Below are 19,295 nucleotides of genomic sequence, written 5' to 3'. Positions count from 1 at the left end.
CTTGCTTAATAACTAGATGAATCAGCGATTTTGAACGAATCTCTTGAAAAAATGATTCAATGACAAATACATTTTTTGACGGTCACTTGTCGCCACCTACTGGTGTAACGATGTAATTAATACAATCCGTTATTTGAAGTGGCAGATTACTTTCAAAAGGTGATTTACTTTATTTTTATGCACTATAATCCAGAATGTATTCAAAAAAATATATTATTCAATTTCTGTTCATTTAAAGTAAAAATCCTCACCACAGCATGGATAACAAAGCCTCTTCTCATATAATTGGACCATCTGTGTTTGGTTTTTGGCTGCCACATCTGCCGAAGCAACAATAGACATCAACAGACTGAACCATTTAATGAAGAACATTGTGATCTCATCTCAGAAACAGGTCATCACACTGACCCCTTTACCTGCAAATATGTCATTTAACCTGGATTCCACCAACCTGTTGGAGAAAGATGATTAATGTTGCAAACACTTTGTTTCTAACTGGAATAAATATCAAATGTACATTACTGTTCAAAAGTTTGGGATCGGTTACACTTTTTAATGTTTTGAAAGAAGTCTCTTATACTCACAAGGCTGCATTTATTTAATCAAAAATACTGTAAATTGTAAAAACAAATTAGAATATATTTTGAAATGTAATTTATTTCTGAGATGCAAAGCTGAATTTTCAGTGTTTTACAGTCTTCAGTGTCACATGATCCTTCAGAAATCAATCTAATATGCTGATGCTGAAGAAACATTTCTTGTTATCAGGGTTGAAAACTTAATATTTTTGTGGAAACTATAATTTTATTTTCAGGATTCCTTAATGAATAGAAAGTTCAAAAGAACAGCATTTAATTGAAATAAAAACTTTTGTAACATTATAAAAGTATTTACTGTAATTTTTTATATAGATGTAGCCTATAGATTCCCTTTAAAAAACTTTTGAACGGTAGTGTGTCCAATGGATTACTCTGTTAATATGCTTCATATTAAAACAAAATGGCAACTAGAGATAAAATAAAATGACTGAAAATAAGAATTAGTTTTGTAAGGCAGACACATTTTTAAATATAAATAGTAAAACAAAAATTTTTGTGTACCTTAATTCGTTGTTGATTTCATTTCATTGCAATTCTTTGTGTATTCATGGTTGAACCTGCAGTCAAGGAAAGTGTTTGTTAAAAAGCATAATAGTCCACAAAATGAAGTGCATGTATAAATAATCCTGGGAATCTAAACATTTATTTTGCATGTAAAAACATTTTTTTTAAGAAGTATGTGTGTGTCATTTCAACACTTTAGGTGACTCAGCAGCGTAGACGGTAGTGCTTCATCTCCCACCGTCACACACGCAGAACAGATTTTCCAGATGGATTCTCGGCTGATTCACCGAGTTGTGTGGGATATCTGCTTCCGATTCTGTTATGTGACTCATTAAAGTTTAAAGCATACTCAAAAGACTACAAACATGCTGAAGCACAGGATCAAAAGCACATGCATGCGTTTCTCAAGGGTAGTTCACATCAAATAGCAATGCTTAAATCAGACAAATTAGCAAATTAGTACTAGTACTCGGTAGTACTTGTACTCCTTAAATAAATAATCAAAAAAAGAGTTTTGTACAAAAACAAGCCCTTTGCAAGCATGCAAGTGCAAATATTTTTTCAGGACTGAAAACAAGACTCTAAAAGCCCAGTTTCCCTGATAACCTTCAAAGAAACTGCGATCAAAGAGAGAAAAAGAGAGGGCAACACTTTTTAGTGATATTCCTGTCAGGCAGGTTTTCATCACCCTTGCTTCTGTTGCTGAGGAGAAGAGCATCAGGAAACCATTACGGGTGATATTTTTAGGCAAGCATTGGAACAGATGCTGCTTTGATATGAAACGGGTGAAAAAGTATCCGATTCTGACATCTACAAATTGGACACAGGTCAGTAGCAAATCACTCCAGAAAGTGTTTTTAGCACAACCCTTGCAAAATGGAAAGCCTATGTGCAAAAAAACTTTCAAAATGTGGCAAACCACCACAAAAAGCCAGCAGGCCAGACTAACACATTGTAGCAATTGAATGTCAATAAAACAGTTTCAGCTAAAAATGAAAAATCTGTCCACAGCTCTCAAATCTAATTTGTGCGTATAGGCTACGTTCACACTGCGAGCCTTAGTGCTTAATTCCCATTTATTGCTCAGATCCGTTTTTTTGTATTGCTGTTCACATTGTTGTTGTACGTGTGGCCAATATCTGATTCACTGTAAAAAATAAATAAATTATATGATCAATAAGTTATGACAAACTTTAACTCACCAAAAGTAACTTTTTTTTATGTTATACAAGATTCAACTTACTTTTAAAGTCAGTTTAATGTAATTTAAGTTGAAATGACTTAAACATCAAAGTTGATTATACTTAATTTAAGGCAGCAACTTTATATATATATAAATATACATACATATAGAAGTAAACACAGAGAACATTAAAGTAAGCGGTTACACGTTTATTTATAGTGTGATCTGCTGAAGAAGCCAGGAGATTTCTGCGAAGGAAATATATATTTTTAAAAACGAGGATACGAGCCCGCATTTTGCTTGTGTATTTGTCACTGTTCTAACAAGTGACTCCCATGAGTGCAGAATTGTGACAAATGTTGATCTATAGTGACATAAAAGTCACACTAATTCCGATTTGACTGTTGTTCAGACTGAGGTCTGAAACATCTGAAACCTGTATGAAACCACATATGGAAGTGGCCCAAATCAGAATTGAAAGGATCAGATTCCATGTTGTTTGTGCGGTTCACACTGTCATGACAAAAACAGATCTGAGTCACACATGGGGGGGGGGTAAATCCGCAAAAAATCGTATTTGGGCCACATTTACCTGCAGTCTGACAATAACCTATATAGACTATATCAGTAACCGGTAATCTGTATTGTAAAAAGCTCTATATAAATAAAGGTGACTTGACTTGATGATGGGCCCAACTCACTTCTAGTGAAGTTAGGTTAATGGGGTCCATCAACTGTTTGGTAGCCTATATTCTTCAAAATATCTTCTTTTGTGTTCAGAAGACAGAAACTCATAGGCTACAGGTTTGGAACAACTGCAGGGTGAGTAAATATTGAGAATTTTTATGTTTGTGTGAACTATCCCTTTAAGAGCTGAATCAGATGGGAAAGATTTAAATTGATTAAAATTTGCACAAACAAACAAAGCATTGATTTAGTATATCACAAAACCACGTTTCACTTTTTTGGGGAAAAATCTACTTGCTTACCGTTGACTCTGAACATCAAGCTGGGGTAGGAGATAGGAGTATTTTAACAGAAAGATAGCATATAGAGCTTTAATCTGGTTTTATTTGAAGGAAGCCATTTAACGCCTAATTACTTTTTAACAGCTTCAAAACTTTGTAATCGATATTCCTACTGAGCATGTAAAAATAGACACACATATTACCGTATCCCTGGAGATGGACCTGAAAAACACAAACAGGTTTATTGAATGTGGGATGTGATTGTTGAGAAGTGGGTAGTGAGGTAGTGACTGACAACAGCAAAGTGGTGCATCGTGTTTGAAGACAAGACAGAGGGATTCTGCCATCTAGTGGAGGACGTCAGTAGTGACGCAGATTCTGACGTGGCTGACTGCTGGAAACTTCAGAAACAAACGCTACTGATGTTGATTCCTAGAGTCTTTGCACTGGGGATCTTACTCTGAGAACAAGGAACAAGTAATCATGTAGCCTACAAGCTAAGCTTTGTGGAAATCACTTGTTTTGCTTTTGAGGCCTTTTGCATATGTTCGATTGACCCGTCTGCCAATGCACTCACATTATCAACATCAGTGTGTTTATAGGTCTGGAGGAGTTACTTTAAAACTGTAGATTGTCTACAAGCCACAAGCGTGAGTTACTTACATGCTAGCAAAGTCTAGAACCTTATGCTGATGATATAATAAAAAAAAAAAATTGGCAGTCACTTTACTTGGCACAAAAACATTTAAGGTGGAGTAAACGATTTCTAAAAAAAACACTTGATATTTGAAATCACCAAAACAAACACGCCCCTACCCAAAAGGATCAAACCCCTCTCTCGATAGCACCGCCCCCAAATTCACAAAACAGGCACCTCCCCCCTAATGTGTGTATACGCCCCTTACTGCTGATTCGCTAAGTGTGTTGGTGCTGTCTGATCCTTTCAGATAAAAAAAAGAAAAGAAAAAAAAAACTATATAGACATAATAAAAATAAAATAAAGTTTTTTAAAAATGACAAAAACAACAAAATTACTAAAACTTTCATATTAAAATGTAAAAATAAAAACTAATTCAAAATATGAGTAAAAGCTATAATAGTATCTCAGTGATACTAAAATAGGAAATAGTTGTCAGTTACTGGAAATGCTATAGTATTTTCAAACCAACTGAACTACTGTCATGCTACTGAAAATTAGGGCTACACCTGTTGGCTATTCGCCGATACGATATGTATTGTGATTTTTAAAGGGATCTAGTAGTTCACCCAAAAATGAAGAGCCCTCCCTCTGCTGGAATAAAAGAGGTACTGTCCTATGCTTGTCTAGAAGCAAGGACTAAAATAAAGCAATTTAATATGAATTAATATTGGTTCTGGGATAAAATAGATAAAAAAGGTAAATAAAATGGAAAAAAGAATCACAATAGTTATGTAAATAAATGTTTTCCCAAATATAGTTAATAAAGTAGCATCACTACTTTTGTTTAGATACTCCTCAGTTAAAGGAGAATATTGTCTAGTTCAATAAATCAGCTGGTATTTAAGATCATCATCATCAACGATTAACAGAAGTGTTGCAACTAAACAAGCCTCTTGCTCTCTAGTCAAGAAACAACCCATATCATTCAACCACTAATCTACCAACCTACACTCACCTAAAGGATTATTAGGAACACCATACTAATACTGTGTTTGACCCCCTTTCGCCTTCAGAACTGCCTTAATTCTATGTGGCATTGATTCAACAAGGTGCTGAAAGCATTCTTTAGAAATGTTGGCCCATATTGATAGGATAACATCTGGCAGTTGATGGAGATTCGTGGGATGCACAACCAGGGCACGAAGCTCCTGTTCCACCACATCCCAAAGATGCTCTATTGGGTTGAGATCTGGTGACTGTGGGGGCCATTTTAGTACAGTGAACTCATTGTCATGTTCAAGAAACCAATTTGAAATGATTCGAGCTTTGTGACATGGTGCATTATCCTGCTGGAAGTAGCCATCAGAGGATGGGTACATGGTCATAAAGGGATGGACATGGTCAGAAACAATGCTCAGGTAGGCCGTGGCATTTAAACGATGCCCAATTGGCACTAAGGGGCCTAAAGTGTGCTAAGAAAACATCCCCCACACCATTACACCACCACCACCAGCCTGCACAGTGGTAACAAGGCATGATGGATCCATGTTCTCATTCTGTTTACGCCAAATTCTGACTCTACCATCTGAATGTCTCAACAGAAATCGAGACTCATCAGACCAGGCAACATTTTTCCAGTCTTCAACTGTCCAATTTTGGTGAGCTCGTGCAAATTGTAGCCTCTTTTTCCTATTTGTAGTGGAGATGAGTGGTACCCGGTGGGGTCTTCTGCTGTTGTAGCCCATCCGCCTCAAGGTTGTGCGTGTTGTGGCTTCACAAATGCTTTGCTGCATACCTCGGTTGTAACGAGTGGTTATTTCAGTCAAAGTTGCTCTTCTATCAGCTTGAATCAGTCGGCCCATTCTCCTCTGACCTCTAGCATCAACAAGGCATTTTCGCCCACAGGACTGCCGCATACTGGATGTTTTTCCCTTTTCACACCATTCTTTGTAAACCCTAGAAATGGTTGTGCGTGAAAATCCCAATAACTGAGCAGATTGTGAAATACTCAGACCGGCCCGTCTGGCACCAACAACCATGCCACGCTCAAAATTGCTTAAATCACCTTTCTTTCCCATTCTGACATTCAGTTTGGAGTTCAGGAGATTGTCTTGACCAGGACCACACCCCTAAATGCATTGAAGCAACTGCCATGTGATTGGTTGATTAGATAATTGCATTAATGAGAAATTGAACAGGTGTTCCTAATAATCCTTTAGGTGAGTGTATGAAAATAAATGTAAAAATACCACTGTAACTTTACAGCTTTCCTTTATTACTCAACCACAGTACATCACATCTTCCAGCTATATATTAAAAAAAAAAGTTAAAGAAAACATTACCCAACACACACAATGCATCTTACATCATAGGGGGACATACCATAACCTCATTATACAGACGTGTACCTGGAAACATACAGTAATTTTCTTGCAGATCTCGATACAGATATGTGACTCTGCGTAACTAGAAATACAGCAAATTAGCTTACAAAATTGTGAGTCGGCATACAGTATTTTAGAGTTATCAGATAAGGTTGTGCTGCGTCACTTCAAATGATCATTATGTGGAGTTTCGTGTGGGTCTGGATGAGTAAATCGACTCCGTCCAGCTCTCACAGTCAAAGGTTCGACGTTATTGCTCGGTTGTTCAGAGATGTGAATACTAACCCTTTTTTCCTTAGAGCTCTAAAAAACAACTGAAAAAACATCCTACCATTCTTTTCATATATTATGCTAATGTGGACTATTTAATCTCGGAAAGTCAGAATATACACTGAAATTTGCACACTATAATTAGTCCATTTTCATTTCGATTTATATCTTATCTATTACATGCATACTGAAAGTGGCACACCACCTGCTTTAAAACAAAGTTTGCTATGCTCATCATGACAGATGTCAACAAGCAAAAATATTTTTCCTGCAGTCTGTGGTTTTTAAGACCAATATAAATCTGATTTTGTTTTACTGGCAGCATCTTGGTGACAAATATGAGATACAGACATCAGGTTAAAAAATAAGCACTGCCCTTAGGTGATGCATAGCAAACAAGATGTTAAAGAGCACGCAATGCCCCTTTAAAGGAATAGTTCACTCAAGAAAAATGAAAGCTCATCATTTACTCTCCCTCATAGTGTTCAAAACCCGTCCGACTTCTAACGTTGAAGAATTTCTGAGCTGTTTTTTGAAAAAGTGAAATCATATAGCAACCAGATGCTTTCAAGACCCTAAAAGGACAAAAAAAACACTATTAAAGTATTATAAACATAAGCTGTACATTTGCTTTGTATGAGAAACAAACATTTTTAAGGAATAGTCCACTTAAACATGAAAATTGTGTCATTATTTACTCACCCTCATGTCATTCCACACTTGTATGACTTTCTTCTGTGGAACACAAAAAGATATTTTGAAGAATGTTGGAAACCAAACAGGTTCCTTTTTCCATTGACTTCCATTGTTTGGACAAGAAATACAATGGACGCTAATGGGAACCAAAACTGATTGGTTACCAACTTTCTTAAAAGTATCTTCTTTTGCGTTCTGCAGAAAGTAGTACAGGTTTGGAACGAAAAGAGAATGAGTAAATGATGATAGCACTTTCATTTTTGGTGGCTATACCTTTAAATGTTAATTCACTAATTCATCATCTTTTCTGAGCTTGACAGCCCTTGGTCAATATATGCTTCATTGTATGGGGCTTCTAATATTAACAAATTATCCTTTCATGGTACACAAAAAAAATGATGCCATACAGATTTTCATTTGAGTGAACAATCCCTTTAAGTGAAAAAACTACATGTCCAGGCTAAAAAGACACACCTATCCCTTTTAAAAACGTCTCTTAAACAGTGAAAGGTTTGTTTATATTATAGCAAAGACATATCAACCTTATAAAAATAGATCTGGAAGTTCATGTTAAATATCCACTGAACACATAAGAGCATGTCTATAACAGCGAGGCTGTTTTACGAGAAGTGAACGCTTAAATAGCTCAATATACAAACCATTATGCGATAAGAAATAGCAAAAAACGTGATTCAATGACCTAGCATGCGGTAATATTAAAAAAACCTGTCACAGTTCTTCCTCTCGCAGACAAACATAGACAAGAGGTCAGCGGTGGATGGAGGTCACGACCCCATTCTGAAACGGCTCAGAAAACTGTCAGTCACACATCAGACTGGGGTTGACTTGGGCGTTTAAGTCAGAGTTCATTTATGCACCATTACATCAACGTGCACAAGCTAAGAGGAGAAATCAACGTGAGGACAGGTGTAGCGTGATCTTTTGGGGATAGAGTGAGGTTTCCTGTCGTTCTCAGGTGCTCATTACATCTATTGACCTTCCACAATTTAGTGTGTGGGGACAAAGTGGAAAAAAAGGATCACAAACTGAAATATTTACAAATTCAGTCCCTATTTTTGGGGCTGGAAAAGCCAACTGCGATAGTTATGCCGTGATTCAATACATCGCGATGCATCACAAAATCATACCATTTGGAGCAGGATAGTTTCAATCTTCCTCGACATGTTCACTTTACTTTTGTCTGATAGAAGCAGCACCTTAAAAACAGTGTTGGTACTCCTTTTTATAATGATAGGGAATCAAAGTGGACAGATGTCAAAAGAAACAAAAAAGAATTGGAGAAAATAAAACCTGTAGAGACCTACACTACTAGTTAAAGGACTGGACAGATCCACTTATTTTTATTATGACTATTTTGCATTTTAGAATAATAGTAAAGTCATCGAAACTATGTAACTATGAACTATGCTTCTTTGTCTAGATTCCAGCTGTGGACTCTGGACATTCATTAACCATCTTCACGAGGAGCATCCTGGGACGGTTTTGTAAACAGTATTGAAGGAGTCCACGTGTATGCTGGACAGATCTGGTCACATGCATTAAAAAAAAGACCATTAAGTAAGATTTTAGTTTTGTAAAGAAATTCATATGCACTGTAGGCACAGTTTATATTTTGTCAACAAAACTAATTTTAAGCATTGAAGCAGGAGCCTTTAGAGAATCATGAGAAACAAACTCAGTGTGTCCAAACTTTTGACTGGTAGTGTATCTCTAGATGCCTAATGAAGATGAGTACACCCTGTTTACACCTGGTATTAAGAAGAGTTTTGGACGATCGGATCAGACGAGGGAGACGCATTCCTGTTTACACCTGGGGCCTGTACCATGAAGGTAGCTGAACAAACTCGAGGTTACAGGATTAGTTTTGAGTTGACAAAACCAAACCGATGCAATCAGGCTTTATTGGTACCATGATGCAGCTCATCAACTTTCTCTGTCAACTCAGGCTTTGATCCTCAAGCTATGATTACTCCACGCGCGCGTGCACATAAAAGAGTGACGTCGACACTGAACAACCAATCGCGGGTAGAGCGAGAGCGAGAGCCCTGCCAAAGCAAGAGAAGACTGTTGGAGAAAGATTGCTGATTGTTAATGTGTAAGTTAAACAAATACGTTCTATATTTATGTAAAATTATGTATGTAGGCTATGTGTAGCCTATATGTGTAATATAGCCTATAGCCTATTTTTATAATATATAAAAAATGATACATGCACATTTTTTATATATTATAAAAATAGGCTATAGGCTATATTACACATATAGGCTACACATACATATATACATAATTTTACATAAATATAGAACGTATTTGTACTACTAAGAAAGCTAGGGAATCCTATCATAAGATTAACATAATAATAATAAAGATAAAAAATAATTCTTAACATGTATTAGGCTATATTGCATAGTACATTTGTGCAATTTGCTTTAAAAAAAAAAACGGTGTTCATGTGATGTCACCCTATCAATGTATCTTACCGGCAATTTTATAAAAGCCCTCTTTTATGGACATGGCCGATAAATGTCCGGGGAGCACTATTAATGAAACTATTCATGTACTCCTGCAGAGCGAGGACCACCTTACGAATGGTTCGACAAACCGTGTTTTCCCCTAGCTTCTGTGCGTAACCCACCGTACAAGAATGTACCACTTGCAAAAAAAAAAAAAAACACGCAATGCAATACCATTTGCGGTACAGTAAGTGCATGAATTTGACATGTTAAATTCTTTATGTGCGGCTCAAGAAGTTCGCAAAGATAAGACATTCCTTCCGCGGAAAATCTGTATCTTTCATACAAGTAACTATCAGGAAAGGCAAGGGGATTTTGTCTGGCTAAAAACTCTCTCTACGAAGTGCTCGTCAAACAATTTGCGCTGAGATGTCCACAGGATTTGGAAGAAAAGGTGAAGTCATTGTAACAGACACTGGGAATAAGTTACGTCACCTATATGTTTCTTTGCTCTCAGCTGATTGGTCAAACTTCAGTCTGAGATCTTGAGTCCAGAACATAACCTGCCCCGGAGCAGGTTAGCCGTGCAGCGTAAGATACCATGGCAACGAACACCGATTCAAGCCAAGCTACTTTCATAGTAGCTAAAACCCAGGGTTGGCGGAAACTAAACTGAAACATAGCTGGCTAGCCACCTAAACCGGCTTCATGGTACAGGCCCCTGGTGTTTTAATCCGTATCTTTTGTCCACTTTCAACCACTTCTGTCCTGATTTCTTCGAGGGGAGGGTCTATGTATGTTTTTTTTAAGATCTCTGACAGCCACGAGATCACGAGTGTGTGTTATCAATCAGGAATGGTGAGAGAACATTGAGCTTGGTATGTTTTTCGTCTTCAAACAAAACTGACGCATCAAGTCAATAAGCTGAGAGAAGGCGGTCTTTTGTGGCTGTTCGATCACATGGGCGTCTGCACTAAGAGCAATCCGGTCAAATGTGTTTTCGACTACCTCCGGAAGTTGTCGAAAATGGACAAGCTGAAAACGTTTTAGTCCCCGTTTACACCTGTATTTAACATCATCCACTTTGTGATCCGATCGACCAATATTAATCTTAATGGCCCGAGGATTCAATAAAAACACATTCACACACACAGCAGATGGTCTTCAAAAGGTTGAACAAAGAACACACGCATATTCTTGTACATCTATCTTTGTGAGGTCATTCATTGACACAATGCACTCTCTAGCTCCTTACCCTTCCCATCACAACATCACAAGTACCTAACCCGAACCCTTAACCTAATTATATCCTTATCCCTAAAACAAAGTCTTGACCCTAAAACAGGCCTTTAAAGGAGTCTCAGAAAGAGAGGACCGGCCCAAATGTTCTCACTTTACTCTCTTTGTCCTCACTCTGATGGTCTAAAATCTCAAATCAGTCCTCACCAAGATAGTTTTACAAGTACACACACACACACACACACAATCTGTCCAGCAGAGAGTTCTTGTCTGAAAAGGTGGTAATGCTGTATTTTAAAACAGACTGGTCATCTGCTTACCCATGAGACCTAATAAAAGGGAAAGTACATAAACACCCACAAGATAAGAGCTTCATAAAGAGATATTAGATATTAGCTCTGTTCAAATGACATATAATTTGTCATGGTCACAAAATAAAAATAAAAAAACAATTCACAAGCCAAATCAACTGTGAGCGAGTGCCTCAGATGTCCTGAGGTCCTTCCTGAGACCGACGCTCACACATTCTGATCTTTTCAGTGTGAAGTCGAGATGTCTTCTCAGTAGAAAACTCAGCTCCAGGCTGATGGAACAAAAGAGACTGCAGTTTATAGAAAAACAAACCCTCCAGAACTGAATTCTGTCTGTTTGCTTTCCACATATGTCGACCATTTATGGATGTGAGCACGATTAAGTGTCCAGGCCTGAAAGATCTGCATGTTTTGAAGGGTGCGTTTACTGCGCAGCCACTTCCTGGCTGATGAACCGGCGCAGGCGTTCCAGGTACTGGCTGTAGAGCTCGATGTCGTTGTGACCGGCTCCTTCCACCCACAGCGGCTCCACGGCCTTCGGGCAGCGCTCAAACAGGGCCAGACCATGAGAGAAATCAATCACTTCATCCTCCGTCCCATGGATGATCAGCACTGGAGATGTGATTTTAGACACCTTCTCGATGCTGAGAGAGCAGAATCAGACACAACAAAGAGCCATTAAATGAACTGTCCACCCAGAGATGAAAATTCTGCCACCATTTACTCTCCCTAATGATGTTCCAAATCAGTATGACTTATATTTCCTGTGGAACTTAAAAGGACATTTGGAAGAACATACTGGTCTTTTTTACAATGCAATTATACTTTAAAGGGATTGGAGCTTTCATCCTTCAAGGACACAATATTCTGAAATCTTAGGACAGCTTTGTGTTAGGAACAGACCAGATTTGTCCGAATTTGATCTTTTGTACTCTACCGTTAAAAAGTTTGGGGTCTGTAAGATTATTATTATTATTATTATTTGGCTGCATTCATTTCATCAAAAAATACAGAAAAATCACTAATATTGTGAAATATTATTACAATTTAAAATAACTGTTTTGTATTTTAAAATATATTAAAATGTAATTTATTCCTGTGATGCAAAGCTGAATTTTCAGCATCATTACTCCAGTCTTTAGAATCACATGATCCTTCAGAAATCATTCAAATATGCTGATTCGCTGCTCAAGAAACATTTCTCATTATTATCAATGTTAAAAACAGTTGTGCTGCTTCATATATATATATATATATATATATATGTTTTTTTTTTTTTTTTCAGGATTCTTTGATGAATAGAATGTTCAAAAGAACATCATTTATTTGAAACAGAAATCTATTGTAACTTTATAAATGTCTTTACTGTCACTTTTGATCTATGCATCCTTTCAGAATAAAAGTATCCATTTCTAAAAGTCTTACTGGCCCCAAACTTCTGAACGGTAATGTATTCCTCAGAATAGAAGTCAGAATTATAGAACGAAATGGGCGTGAATAAATTATGACAGAACCATCATCTTTGGTTGAACTATCCCTTTAGAAAAGTAGTAAAGAGGTTATATAATGTTGTTATTTATCAGACCAGAATAAAAAAGCTAGTATATGCCATGACTGCACTATTTTGCAGTCAAAAAGCTCATTTCTTCATTGATGGTCTTTGAAAATTTTGACTAAATGTGTTTTTTTCATATTATAGTGGTGTTTTACCACTGCTAAATTTAAAAGGGAAAGGGACAGCGATTTTTCCCTCTCTATAAGCTGTGACGTCAAAGTGCACCGTTCATTCTAGCAGCAGGACAATCACAGGTTAGCCTGGGAAAATCCAGACAACTTCAGGCAAATTTAGATTTGCTCTGCAAGTAGTCTGGCAAAGAGCTCATTCAAGCCCATTTCTAATCCGGCGAAATCACGGCACCAATCAGAAACGTTGGGGCGGGTTTTACACAATGACGATCGCTCTGATTGGTTTTAGGTCTATCCAATTGCGCCCAGAGGCATTTGAGCGACGTCCGTTGGTGAAGCGCAACAACTTTTAAATGCATTATTATATTCAAATTGCAAACACATGAGGACAGTCTCCACGAAAGACCCACTGGCAGATGAACGTGCTTCTACACTTCTCTCCGAAACGGGAGGAAATTAAATTAGATTTAATAGAGGATTTTAACTGTGACAAGATGATTGACAGGGCAGTTTACGTGACAGGATGCACGCGACAGATCCGTCCGATAAAGATGGGGAAGTAGTATGTCCCAAAGCTTGCCTACTTTTTTGCTACACATTCAAAAGTAAATACCTTTTCTTCACAAAAAGAGTACATACTTTTATGGCGTAGTGTAACTTAGGCGAATTGGGACGCAGCATATGGCTTTACACGATGACAATCGCTCTGATTGGTTTTAGGTCTATCCCAGAGGCATTTGAGCGACGTCCGTTGGTGACGCCCCTTTGGAAATTAGTTATTAATGAAGCTTTGCCACACCATAACTCAGTTACTACTGAGAATGGTCTGGTTTTAACCAGGCTAATCACAGGTACATTCCTTGCATAAATGGAGACTTACAGTTATTATATCATATTGGGTCATGAGACATGTTTGAAGACTTCTTTTTGAATAAATAAATTATATAGACCACTCATATAACATCAATGGATCACACCTGCACATCAATTAAGTTCTGTATAAATGCATAACCTTGAGGGCCTATTGCTTTAAAGGGGACCTATTATGTGCTTTTGCAAAGTCTTGATTTTGTTTTTGGGGTCAAAAACGTAATTTTATTTTTGAATATTAAATTTTTTTACCAAGGTCAGGACCTCGATGACCTCATAGCTGGCTACGGCCATGTACACACTAATGAAACTTAAATGTAAAAAGCCATAATTAGGAACCCTTTAAAAATATTGTGAACGACAGAGTTAAGCACATCTTTGCCATGCTTAGAAAAAGGTTTTCAGTGTTCACTGACTTTGGGAAGGCATCAAAGCAGTACGTCTTCTTGGTGTCAGGGAAGGCCACCCTCATCCCTGAGGTGAGGGGTGAGTGAAGAACCACGGCAGCACACTCATAACGGGACGCCAGGTCCACGGTGGGCACGGTGCCAATGCTCTGCCCGTAAAGGATTATATTCTCAGGGCTGATGCCATACCTGAGACAGCACAGAAGAGATTTCACAAACACAAAATGCAATTAAAACAGACCTGAATTTCCATATTGTACCAGTACAGTAGCATGCTTTCTAGTCTCAGGATTCTGACATACCTTGAGCGCAAAGCATGCCACGCAGCGTCTATGTCTGCATACAGATTCTTCTCAGAGGGTTTCCCTGTGCTGACGCCATAACCAGAGTAGTCATAAGAGAAGATGTTGCAGTTTATACGAGTGCCCAGACCGATGTAGAAGCTGCTCATCTGACCCAGATCCACAGCGTTACCATGAGAAAAGAGCACAGTGTACCTATAGTGCACAAAACAGAGGGATTGGCGTGATTATCCTGTAAGAAAACTTGCTTCCTTCTGCTCTGTTCTCCTCAAAGGATTGGTTTTTCCCACAGGACAATGCTCCATGCCACACAGCCAGGCCAACCAAGGTGTGGATGGAGGACCACCAGATCCCTCTTCATGGCCAGCCCAAGCTCCAGCCCTGAACCCCACTGAAAAACTCTGGAATGTGATCAAGAGAATGGACACGAGGTCGCAAGCCATCAAACAAAGCCAAGCGCCTTGAATTTTTGCGCCAGCAGTGGCATAAAGTCACCCAACAGCAATGCGAAAGACTGGTAGAGAACATGCCGATACACATGACAGCTGTGATTTGAAAATCAGGGTTATTCCACCAAAGTCTTCCTAAGTTAAAACATTAGAACCGTGTTGTTTAAAAATGTATATAAACGCGTTTTATTTGCATCACTCGAGGTCTGAAAACATGGCATTTTTTTTACCAATTTTAATTGTCTACAAATAAATGCTCTAAAAGACAATATTTCTATTTAAAATCTGGAAGAAATGTTGTCATTAGTTTATATAATAAAACAAAAATGTTCATTTTACTCAAACACATCCATTTAAATAGTAAATCCAGAGAAACTAAAAATTTTGCAGTGGTCTATACATTTTTTCTCATTTTTCTATATCTATAATATAATAATTAGTCCGTGCATGTTTCATTGTTTTAATGACCTCGTCATGTTTAAACAGTATGTATTAACTCAACTCAATACACTCAACAACCAATGCATAGAAAACCAGTTTTTGTTCATACAGTCTGGATATACAAGAGGACTGCCAAGACAGCAACTAAAGAATGCTTTCTACATTAAAATAAAAATAATAATAATAAATAAATAAAAATCCCATGAAATCAAATAGAAAATACTATTTTTTTTTATAATTATTTATCTATGCACATCATCGTTTTGTTTTTTTTCTTCAAATTCATATGTCCTCAATCTTTAATCGAAATAACTTCCCCCTCCCTCTTGCAGTGACATCTCTTCTCTTTTCTGACATGTTTACTGGCGCGAGGGCGGAACAACCTGTCACTCACATGAGATCACAGCAATAGCAAACCACACCCATCCAATCAATTTCTGCATGGAAAAAATCAAGCCGTTTCACTCAGATATACGTCGCAATTGCGAAGAAAACACTATTGCAAACTCCGTTTCATGGCGACTTTAAGCTGCTCCTTCCTCACCTTGCGGATGGGGCACAGCGGATGTACATACATCCCACTCTGTTCCCACGGCTGGAGTGTGTAAGGAAGACCTCGGTTCCGTCCAACTCCCTCTGGGAATACTGGAACTCTGCTCGCTCAGAGAGGTGCAGCTTCCATCGGCCTTCACCACTCCTTTCACCAGAACCTCCTCCTGCTACTGCTCCTGCCACTGCTGCTCCTCCTCCTCCTGCTCCTCCGGCACCTCCGCCCACACGAGAGCGCAAACCTGAGGCTCCAAGGTTAGAGGTCACAGGTGAGGTGGACTCCAGGTCTGGCACAAGAGTGTATGTGGGCTCCGGGGGCAGGAAGGCCAGCTTCGCTGCAATCCGGCTGGGACAGGGCGGACAACAGAAGAGTCCGCACAACTCGCTGATGGATAACCCGTTCATTTTCTTCTGCTCAAATTAGAGACCTGTGAAAGATTGCACGGTTTAATTATCATATTTCAAAATATCATTCATATAAGCCAATGCCAACAAAGAATTCCAGCCAAGTGAGAATGTCATTTAATGTTAAGGAGGGTTGACATTTGGATTAAAGAGAAATGTAGATTTGGTCATTATGTGATTAACCTTTAGAGAAATTTTAATGGGACACCAAAATTAAAGCTGTATTCGGGATCATCAGCAAGGCTGATGTCAGGAGAGCCCATATTATCACAAAACTAAATCACAGATCAGAGCTCACCATCTTAATTCAGAAAAACAATCTATGCGTGCAGTGGCTGAATGAATATTAAAAAGGGGAAAGTGATTTTTATGTAAAAGCTTACTGAAAGCTAAGTCAAATAACTAAAGTCTTGTGTGTGTGTGTGTGTGTATTTATATATATACATACATACATACATACACACACACACACACACATCCATTAATTTTAAAGTTATAATATATCAACTACTAAGAAATTGTGAAATGTGTGTATTTCTTTGACTTTCCACTTAATATTAATATAATATTAATGAAATAATATTAAAATATAATTTTTAATGAAAAAAACATTAGATTTAAATGGTACGCAAAAAAATAATCGACTGGTTATCACTATATACAAGCAAAAATTATGTACATTAAAATGAAAATATAATATAGATAGATAGATAGATAGATAGATAGATAGATAGATAGATAGATAGATAGATAGATCCCATGGGAAAATTGTATTGCATTAGCAGCACTGTATGATACAATATAATTGTACACTGTACAATATAAAATACAATAAATATAAAATATGATAAGATACAAAATATACACAACACACCATATGCACAATACACAAAAGGTATCCATTGCACAAATGCATTTTCAAACTGCACACCACATGTATCTAAATTATTTAGAAATGTGCATTACTTTACTCTTGATATGACCATAAATAATCCACTTTAAAAAAAATGATCCAGCCAATGTGAATTGTTATCTAGGCAATTAGCACTAGCTGGAATTCTGGCCAAATAAATCAAAGACATCACTTACCAAAAAGGTATTGTAATACAAAATGGGCTTTGGCTACCTAGAGATACAGTAAACGCTAACAGTTTGATCCGTATTGATTGGAAATAGGCAGTAGGATGACAAACATCTTGCTGATTATGGCAGGAATCAGCCCGGCATTAGCTCTAACACTGGTGTTGTCATCTGTCGGGCAAAAAACGAAGGCAGCGCCGGATATGCCGCATTTCATAATAAAAGCCCTTTAACCGGAAAAGTTTACTATGTAAAATAGTTTACTTCCAAGACAAACCCATAAAAAATATTACAATTATGAGAATAATTCAACTCCTAATAATTATAAATACAAATAATACAATTAATTACTTAATTATTAAATATTTATTTTAAAAACATTTACTGTACTGGTAAAAAAAAAAAAAAAAAAAAAGGTAATATTGCCCAATATTAATATTAATATAAATGTGATCTTTTGATCACAAATAAACTTGTTTATTCAAAATTTGTATTAGATTTTGGTCTCGTTCAATGCTAATGGACAATATTTGGAAGTGGAGGAGCCTTTTTTCTCCAGAGTAATCTCCCATTATGATCATATACAAATTATATGATAAATAAGTTATGACAAAATATGTTTTTACATTGCTTTAACTCATCAAACTTAGTTAAGCAATTTTCAACTCTTTTTTATGTTTATACACGATTCAGCTCATTTTTTAAGTCAGTTTAATGTCATTTAAGTTGAAATGACTTAAACATCCAAATTGATTGTACATAAAAATTTAAGACAGCAACTTTTTTTTCACAGTGCAGAAACTCCCCAAAGTAGAATACAAATTATATTCATTATTATTTTATGATGTGCGAGAAGAAAACGAAACAACCATTGCCTTATTCACTAAAGTTTTATATTTTTATGACTAAAACTAAAACAAACAAAGAAAGTTAAGATGGACCTCTGTTATAGGCCGTTCTTATCTCATATTACTCTCTTAATCTAGTAGATACTGCATCAAACATAACTTCATGACCAGATATGATATAGAAAATCACAGTGGCTTTACTCACTTACAGAAAGTTCCCTAATTTGTATTTCCAAGTTAGAACTGTTTGTTTCTCAAGCACAACATTTTTTTTTTTTTTTTAACCACAACACATCTTTATGAATGTGGGATTAAATAATTCCTGTCTAAAATAAAATTATACTTAAAGTTTAATAGGACCTATAAAATTCAATGCAACATCAGATGTGAAAAATAAAATTTAAATAATAATTGCATTTTGCAAATTGCAAAGATGCATTTCTGTAATGAGTGGTCTATTGTGCTTTTAACTACATTTGCCACAAAAGTTGTTGTTGGTCGAGATTCAGAACCCGCAGAGTCCTTGACATTATTCTATCAGCATTGTGCCCTTGAATAAAACATTGCAGCAACAAGTAAAAGAAAAGTAACATTGTGTCAGGGTCTTGTCATCTTGATTGGTTTTAGTTTTAGTTTGGGTGACAGGATCCTAACACTCATATGTTTTGTCTTGTCCTTGTGTGAGCGTGCACAGCTTTGGGGTTGTTCTCTGGGCCGTGCACTCCTACTGTGTGTCTGTGTTTTCAGTGTTTGGGGCATGGTGTCTAGATCCTGAAAGTTTCGGTGTGGGGTTCCTGACACCCGTGCTTCATGCACTTCTGTATGATCTTGTTTTCTGTTTGTCCATGGAGCAGATGAGGGGGTTTGTCTGATATGTGCTCTTCTGGCATCTCTAGTTTTGGCCCCACCCTCTACATGATTATTGGTTTATTTGCCCAACCTGCTCTCCCTTATTACCATCCTGATTTCCTTCCCTATTTATTCTCCCTT

The 19,295-nt window shown here is 37.2% G+C and overlaps 1 protein-coding gene across 1 annotated transcript; it reads right to left on the bottom strand.

Annotated features, from left to right (window-relative positions):
• Positions 1-10,443: 10,443 nt before the first annotated feature.
• On the bottom strand, positions 10,444-17,658 carry abhd17aa (abhydrolase domain containing 17A, depalmitoylase a). The gene is made up of 5 exons (XM_082172825.1): positions 17,467-17,658; positions 15,968-16,400; positions 14,534-14,728; positions 14,241-14,420; positions 10,444-11,912 (listed from the first exon to the last, which is right to left on the bottom strand). Exons 2-5 carry the CDS (start codon positions 16,375-16,377, stop codon positions 11,693-11,695), a joined length of 1,005 nt encoding a protein of 334 aa, XP_082028951.1. The 5' UTR covers positions 16,378-16,400; positions 17,467-17,658; the 3' UTR covers positions 10,444-11,692.
• Positions 17,659-19,295: the final 1,637 nt, after the last annotated feature.

Source organism: Leuciscus leuciscus, assembly GCF_965113295.1.
Source record: "Leuciscus leuciscus genome assembly, chromosome: 6".
Taxonomy (NCBI): Eukaryota; Metazoa; Chordata; class Actinopteri; order Cypriniformes; family Leuciscidae; genus Leuciscus; species Leuciscus leuciscus.
Note: the sequence above shows the minus strand (reverse complement) of the source record. Positions and strands in the feature narration are given on the sequence as shown.